General features: G+C 47.5%; 1 protein-coding gene across 1 annotated transcript in view; it reads left to right on the top strand.

Annotated features, from left to right (window-relative positions):
• The window catches only part of CPO (carboxypeptidase O), a 9,588-nt gene extending 7,639 nt beyond the window's left edge, over positions 1-1,949 (top strand). Inside the window, exons 8-9 of the mRNA XM_014522674.1 lie at positions 417-501; positions 1,684-1,949. Of these exons, the coding sequence (XP_014378160.1) occupies positions 417-501; positions 1,684-1,949 (351 nt within the window). The remainder of the gene's footprint in view (positions 1-416; positions 502-1,683) is intronic.
• Positions 1,950-8,838: the final 6,889 nt, after the last annotated feature.

Genomic DNA, 8,838 nt, shown 5'->3' with positions numbered 1-8,838 from the left:
ACAAAAACAAGCCTGTTCTTAGTTGTACAGATATGTTTTCTATCTGCAAAAGACTAGTTCAGTCCTCTGAACTCATGTTGGTAAGAGCTACAACACACATTCTCATTCTTCAGATGTGCAGCTAATCAAGTGGATTTGCTGACTATTAGCAGGGCAGTTTTTTAATTTTGAAATGTTGCTACATCATTAAAAAAACCAACCCACAAATTTTCACCCAAAAAGAATGTGTGTAAAATTTTTCAAAGGTTTTGGAAATTGTTCCCTACCAGCTTGAGTATTGAACTAAAAACTGATGCCAAAATCTGAAACCAGTGATATAGAAATGTAGCCTGAAACAGATAAGAATGCTGAGCCACTCAGAATAGTTCATGCATTTACCAGATAACAACGTGTTTATTTTCATTTCAAATTCACAGGTGGATGTTGCACAGAAAGCAGCAACTGCACTGAAGGGAAAACATGGAACCAATTTCACAGTGGGGCCAGCCTCTTCGGTTTTATGTAAGTTTGTGTTTTCCTATTTGCTCTGTTGTCACAGAGGAATAAGGAACATCCTGATTCTGTAATGCTGCTTCACTGAGTTCCCACTTAGAATAGTAAGGGGTAAGCAGGTTTAAGTACTGACCACTTGAATATGTGATGATGTGTGTATGTTAAATAGCTAACCACATGAAGGCAGTATCAGTCCGTTGCTGGTTCTTACAAAGAATGCCTTATTTGAATAATCAGAAGTCCCAGAAATGGATTAATCATCTTATTCCCATTCAAGTCTTTGGAAAAATGTCCACTGATGTGAAAGAAGCCAAGGTTTTAGCCCGTCTGCTACAGGTTCAAATCCAAATCAAGTCTATAGTGACAATCAGACTTTATCATCTGATGACTGCTTGCTGTTCAGTGTGAAATAAGCTGGTTTCAGTCTGGGGCCTACTAGACTGAAGACCACATCATAGAAACCATTATCACAGGTGATATTAGCTGGCACTCTTATTGATGCTTTCTGCTGGAGTATGGAAAAATCATGGAGAACTATCTTCCTTTACCCAGAAAAGCCTTCCTCCTGTCCAGATAAGAATGAATCATGTTGGATAGATGGAGCAGAAGAATTTTTTGTATATATTTTTTATTTCCATGATATGCATGTCCAGTGCCTGGGTGGGTCAGTCCCTTAGTTGCATGTACTTCAATGCATCTCTGAGTTGACATACAAGGCATTTTGCTCATGTAGGCGTGGCATGCTTAGAAATGATCATCCACTTTTAAGAAGCTGGGCCCATGTTTGTAGATACTTTAAATCTGTAAAGAGACACAACTGCAAGACAGAGAAATGATATGGTCTGGACACAGCTTACAGTTGGATTCCCCCAAATCACTATTTCAGACCCTCATGCACAACCACAGGGTAAAACAACAGAAATACTAAGAACACCTTGCAGAAAACCATAGGTAAAGGCCAGAGGGAGTAATTTTGCTTATGAAAGGTCTATGTAAAGATTTTAATGTAATCAAGAACTCCAGAACCTAGGTCCGTTTCCCATTGTGAAGCACTGTTGTGTCTGCTTTGATGACATACTATGCTGCTTGGTTCAGGGATCTTGCAGTGATCTTGCATAAATTATAGCAAGAGACATTTCTAACAGAAAAGTGCCTAATACACTCACCTCACCTCTGTTTTTGACTTCATAGACCAGAACTCTGGCTCCTCACGAGACTGGGCTCATATGATTGGCATTCCATTCTCTTATACGTTGGAGCTGCGAGACAGAGGTGCATATGCATTTTTTCTACCAGCAGACCAAATCCAACCCACATGTGAGGAGAGTACTGTGGCTGTGATGACCATCATTGAATATGTAAATCAGAAGTATTTCCCAAATGGGGCAAAACTGACCTCTGGAAATCTGTGTCTGAACCTGTTGCTTAGTGTTCTGTTCATGTGGGCGTTGTCTTAAGTATCCCTTTATAGACTGCAACAGGAAATGCCCATGCAGTGTGTAATATCAGTTCAAAGGGAAACACTGATGATACTTGGAGATCTGAATGCTGTAACATTTAAATAAAGGATCATTACAGTACTTGCAAGCCTTTCTCCAGTGTTTTTAAAGGGGGAATAGGAGATGATCTGCCACCTAACAAAATCAGTCCCTTTTCAAGCCCTGTGGCAGTGGGTGGTTTGGTTCTATTCCTTTGATTCCTTAAGACCGGGGTGTCAGACATGCAGCCTGCAGAGCCCAAAAATCCAGCCCCTGGTGCTACCCTCTTTCTTGCACCAAACTGACCCCCCCATCATGCTGTGCCTGGGATATGTGCCACCTATAGTGCTCACTTGGGCAAGGTCCCAGGTGTGCCACTCACTGGGGCTGGTCCAAGGTTAGGCCGCCTACACTGCTCACTCCTGGCCCTTGGCTATGCCACCCATGCCTCAGTGAGCAGTGCAGGCAGCACAGCCTGGGATGTGGCTCCAGTGGGCAGAATGGGTGGCACAGTCTGGGACCAGCAGCAAGTGGGGCAGCCTGCTGTGATCAGGCCCCAGGCTGCACCACCCATGGGGGCCAGTCCAGTCCCAAGTAGCACTGCCTGTACATCCCACTGGGGCTGGGTCCTGGGCCATGCTGCCCACACCTCAGTGCGTGGTGCAGCCCAGGACACTGCCCCAGCAGGGCAGCTCACCCAGGCCACATCCCAGCCTATGTTGCCCCCTGGGTCACAGGGCCAAAGGCATGGCTGACTGATGCCTCTTCTTGAGTCAGGGGTGGGGCACGTGCTGGAGGGGTCCCCAGTGGCTGATCGTGCTGTCATTTTTGGAATAGCCTATGTTATTTTTGGAAGTCTTGCTTCCTGTCTCTGAAAGACACAAGGAGAAAGCTGCACATCTCCCCCACCCCACAATGGTGCTGTTGATGAGGACTGTAGAACCTCTTGCCAGGCACTGCCCTACTTCTTTCACAGCCTCCAATTGATCAGCATGAAAACCTGACTTCCCATCCATTGCTGGCACCAGCAGGATATGCAAGACATAGATATCTAGCTGTTCTTTCTGTTTCCACTTCTGAAATATGTGCAGTTTCTTTGATTGCTGACCTCCATGGGGTATGAAAGGGACCAGAAGCTGTGGGCTAATCTGGTAACAAATCAAGGATGGTTGAATGCAAGCATAAAGGGTGATGTAGGTATATGGTGGGAGAGACTTGGTCCTGTCATTCTTTTACAGGCAAGTAGCCAAATATGTAAAGAGAGAAATTCAGCTGACTAAATACACAAGTGAAAAGAAAGAAGTGAGGAGCTGTTTCTATCTCCACAAGCCAGACTAGAGTGAGAAATTTCTTCCATTATCAACCAGCAGTGGTAGCTATTTTCTCTCTATCAATGACTAGTGAGCTGAAAATATTCCCTGGTAGATTAAATTGTAAAAAAAGCATAGTATTTAATGCATGGGTTTACTCTGTACATAAGCTTTCTTCAAAAAGGTTTCCATCTTTGACTTGAGGCTAAATCTCCAAAGCGTTTTAGGTCTTGCAAGGCTTAACTCAGAGGCACCCTACAACACAGTAGAATCATCAGTCCTGAGGTTGGCATCTAGGATCCCCATACAGATGCATGTATGCCTAAAAATTGGCACCTAAGGACTGAAAAGAGCCAGCATAGTGAGAGCTGGCATGAAGAATACAAGGTAGCCAGTAGCAAATGCTGAAGAAGGGAGAGGTTGAAAGGGACCTCAGGAGGGCATCTAATCCAAACCCCCGCTCAAAGCAGGACCATTCCCAACTAGATCAGCCCAGCCAAGGCTTTGTCCACCCAGGTCTGAAAAACCACCAAGGATGGAGATTCCACCACCTCTCTGGGTAGCATATTCCAGTACTTCACTACTCTCCCAGTGAGACAGTTTTTCCTAATATCTAACCTAAACTTCCCTTGCTGCAACTTGAGACCATTGCTCCTTGGTCTGCCATCTGCCACCACTGAGAACAGTCTAGCTCCATCCTCTTTGGAACCCCCCTTCAGGTAGTTAAAGGTTGCTATCATATCCCCCCTCAGTCTTTTCTCCTGAAACTAAATAAGCCCAATTTCCTCAGCCTCTCCTCAGTCATGTGCTCCAGCCCTCTAACCATTTTCGTTGCCCTCTGCTGGACTCTCTCCAATTTGTCCACATCCTTTCTATAATGGGTGGCCCAAAGCTGGACACAGTACTCCAGATGTGGCCCCACCGGTGCTGAATAGAGGGGAAGAATCACTTCCCTTTAAGTCCTGCAAGGAAGACAGGTGGGAAATATCTCACTTGTGGACCCTATCAAAGTTTAGGCATGAGAGGAGGTGCTGAGGAACCTGGTGGCATTAGGACTTAATTTTTATGTACCCACTGGCAAAAATTTGAGCATCCAGGGAAACTGGGAGGCCTCTAGGGCCAGGAAGAAGTCAAGTGAAGGTTTTGATAATTAGTGACACTTAGATATTGGACTTAGGTTTTACACTTAGGCCATGCTAAATCTCTATCAAACATTTTCAGCTAACAAGTATAAGGACCAGATTCTCAGTATGCATAAATCAACAGAGCTCCATTGATTTCCGTCAGTTTGACAAGCTCACCCTAGGTTTTGAAGCTGGTCTGTGTTCTTCCAGACTCATCACAAATAACAATGTTTCTGCAGTTGAACAATTCTGTTGATGACACGCAAACCAGGAGTGAATCTTGCTCATCCTCTTCAAGGTGACTTAAAAACTTATCTTCATCGCTGAAGCCGGAAGATCCAAATGTTTGTAATAATCAGAAGTCCCATTGTGAACAAAGTACAGCTAGCTTTACATTTTTCGGTCAAAATTGTTTTTGACAGAACAAATCCAAATATTTTGCATAAAATGTTTGATTTCCTTTGGAAAAAAATGAGTTTTTGTTGAACGTGGAAAACCTTTGGGCTGAAAACTTTAATCTTTTGGCAAAAATAATTGAGGGTGACCCCATTTTCACTCCTATTTTATAGCTAGGTTCTGTGGAAATGCATAGTGAAAACCAATTTCTACCCCCAAAGTTTACAGGATACAGGCCAAGGAGAGGAGAATGGAAATATTGTCTCCATTTTACAGGTGGAGAATCGAGGCACAAGGTTTAAATAATTTGGTTACAGTCTTCCAAGAAAGCTGTTACAGCATCTGCTGGGCGGGGGGGCAGGGTGAGCGACAACTGCCCGCAGGTGTTGGTGGTGCCTTTTCAGGGGGTGCACGTGCATCCACGTGCACCCCCTATGCATCGCCAATGGGCACATGTTTCCATGTGGGGTGGGTGGCTCTGTATTCTTGATTTGGTCTGCCACACACTGTCTGCCCCTCTTGTTTTTCTGTCTCCTGTCGTAAGGTTTCAAAGTACTGAGATCCTTGCAACAGACTCTGCCTCCTGCTTGGGGTGCTCCTGGGCGATGGTCTCCCATGAGTTGATGTTGATGCTACATTTTTTCAAATTGGCTTCGACAACCTTGTCATGGCGGGGACCTCCAGGAGGGCCGTGATCTCCTTGAGGCCCCTTCCTCCGTGCCAAGTTGGCCCAAGGGCACCCTCTGATTCTCGCCCGCCATGTCTTTGCTGTTCCAATATATTAGGGAGGCTGCCTTACATCTTCTTGGACACCGTTACTTCTGGCCTTGCCCCCCCGGCCCCCTCGTGGGTCTTGTCTTGAAAATGGGTGCCCTGGGCACCCTAGCCTTATGGGCTATGCGTGGCTCCAACCACCCCTTATACCACACCCCAAGCCTCACAGTTGGACTGGACGTTGTTCGGTCTCTTGGTCTGCTCTCACACCCATCTCTCGGGCCTCCTCTATACTACCGCCCAGCTCTTGGGCCTTCTCTGTACTGCCGCCCCCTCCTGGGGCTCTCTATGCCCACTCTGGGCCTTCTCGGTACCGCTGCCCCCTCTCTGGGGTCTTCTCTGTGCTGCCGCCCCCTCCTGGGGGTGCTCCGTGCCCCCTGTGGGCCTTCTTAAGAACACTGCCCCTTTCCTGGGACCCTCCCTCTAATGCCGCCCCTTTCCTGGGGCCTTCTGTGCCCACTCTGGGACTTCTTGGTCAAGCCACCTGTCCCTCGGGCCCACCGCACTACTACCCCCCTTTCTCCAGGGCTCACCGCAGTGCTACGCCCGTCTCCGAGGCTTACGGCAGCGCTACACCCTCTCTCCAGGGTTCACCGCAGCGCTACGTCCTTCCTCAGGGGCTCACCATGCCTGCGCTGGGGCTTCTCAATAGCACCCCCTCTCTGGGGCTTGCCACGCCCACACTGGGCTTCTCAGTAGTGCCCCTCCTGGGGCTGGGGTCTATGCCCCCCGCACACCGCGCCCTTACCTCTCCGAGGCTTACGGCAGCGCTACACCCTCTCTCCAGGGTTCACCGCAGCGCTACGTCCTTCCTCAGGGGCTCACCATGCCTGCGCTGGGGCTTCTCAATAGCACCCCCTCTCTGGGGCTTGCCACGCCCACACTGGGCTTCTCAGTAGTGCCCCTCCTGGGGCTGGGGTCTATGCCCCCCGCACACCGCGCCCTTACCGGCGCTGGGATCCCCACGCTACGCTGGGTCCCACATGAGGCCTCCTCCAACCCCTAATAGCCTCACCCAAGCCACCGGTGTAATACATAACAACAACGCAAAACACAAGCCCCTAGGCTGTAACACAAATTGAAGCTGCCTGGCTATAACTTAACATCATTGCTCAAGCCTCCAGAGCTGCCATAAGCTGTACTTGCGATCAGGCTTCTTCCCGCATCCTGGCTTAGGGAGCTCCTGCCTCTCTGGCTGCTGGCAGGGGACTGCCAGCACTGCCAGCCTGGCCTCAGCCCTGGGCTTTATGAGGGCCAGGCCCTGCCCCTTCCGATCAGCTGACATCCTGGTTGCCCCTGGCAACCCACAGCTGTGCTCCTTATTCCCTGCCAGGGCTCTTTCCCCGGCAGTTTCCCCTCTCTAGGAGCAGAGCACGAGGTGCCCTGTGACAAACCTCTTTGAAGCACTTTCTCTACCCTCCACTTGAGCATATGCCTAACTGATCTGGGAGAATAAAGATTACTTTGGGAGTCTAGGGTTGGGCATCCAGATGATGTGGCCATCCCAGTGAATTTGATGTCAGATGCTCATTGCCTCGATGCTCATGGTGTTTGCTTGTGAGGTGATGCTAATGTTGGTGTGCCTGTCTTCCCACTGGATTTGAAGGATCTTCTGCAGGCAGCATTGGTGGTAATTCTCTAGTGACTTGAGGTATTTCCTGTATGTTGTCCACATCTCAGCTTCATACAGTAAGGTGGGGATCATGGCTGCTTCATAAACCATGAGCATGCTTTCAGATCTGATGTTGCAATCTTTGAACAGTTGATCAAGGAAAGGGGAGCCATCAATGCCTGTTGAAAGAAGCATTTTGAAGACCTTCTCAATCGAGACTCTGGTGTTGATGAGAGTGCTCTCAACTCCATCTGACAACATTCAGTCAGTCAGAGAGAGTCTCAGAATCCTCCAAACCTTGATGAGGTGAGGGAAGTCATCAAGCAGATGAGAAATGACAAGGCATCTGGAGCTGATGGAATCCCCTCTGAGATCTTCAAGCAGGGCAGGAGAGGAGCTCACGTCACCGCTCCATGCCCTCATCTTAAGCATATGGAATGATGAGGAAATCCCAGATGATCTAAGGGATCCCATGAGTGTGACAGTCTTCAAGAAGGGGGACATGTCTGACTGGAAAATGCAGAGGGATCACCTTACTGTCCACCATAGGAAAGATCGTAGTGAGAACCCTCCTGAACTCTCTTTCCACTTGCTGAAGAGCTCCTTGTGGAATCTCAGTGTGGGTTTAGGGCATCAAAAGGCACAACTAATAAGATCTTCACTGCTCGCCAGCTGCAGAAAAATGCTGGGAACAACATAAATCTCTCTACATAGCCTTCTTTGGCCTCATGAAAGCTTTTGACTCTGTCAACAGAGAAGCACTGTGGAGGATCCTTCTGAAGTATGGGTGCCCACTGAAATTCCTCACCATTTTTTGCCTCACACACAGCTCCATGATGTGATGAGAGTGGTAATTCTCAGTAATGGATCTATCATAGACTCCTTTAAGGTTAAGACAGGAGTTAAGCAAGGCTGCATCATCACTCCAACACTCTTCCCAATACTTCTTACTGAGATGCTACATCTAACCACCAACAAGCTTCCCGTCGGAGTGAAGCTAAACTACCAAATGGATGGTAGCTGACTCTGAGCCAAAAACCAAGACCACCCTGACCTCAATCATTGAGCTCTAGTACACTGCTGAGGCTGTTGTGTGTGCTCACTCAGAAGCAGACCTTCAGGCAATTATCAACATTTTTACTGAGGTATACAAGAAAATGGGACTGATGCTTAACATTCAGAAGACTAAGGTCCTCCATCAACAAGTTCTTAAGGAGCAGTCCCTAGCTCCCATAATTTAGATTTATGGTAAGACTCTGGAGAACACTGAGTATTTCCTGTACCGTGGAAGCCATCTCTCGCAGAAAGCTGACATTAACAAACAAATCCAACATCACCTTAAAAGTGCAAGTGCAGCCTTTGGACACTTGAGGAAATGGGTGTTTATAATTTAACAGTTTCTCTGAATCTCTACTTTGCATGCTGCTTCATTACAACACAGCTATAAACATTTTAAAATAGGACCTTATTATCATTTTTCCAGAGTACAGTACTGCATTTTATTGCAACTCTGCCTTTATTACTGATCCACAACTTGTCATTCTTGCTTTTTGTATCCATTGTCCATTACCAAATGGTGTAACTAAATGTGTCTGAGTCCTGCAGGTTCCCTAGAGCAGAGCCCTTCCAGTGCCAGACACTCATTTAAAGTA

Source organism: Alligator sinensis, unplaced genomic scaffold, assembly GCF_000455745.1.
Source record: "Alligator sinensis unplaced genomic scaffold, ASM45574v1 scaffold372_1, whole genome shotgun sequence".
Taxonomy (NCBI): Eukaryota; Metazoa; Chordata; order Crocodylia; family Alligatoridae; genus Alligator; species Alligator sinensis.
This window is presented reverse-complemented; position numbering and strand designations above follow the sequence as displayed.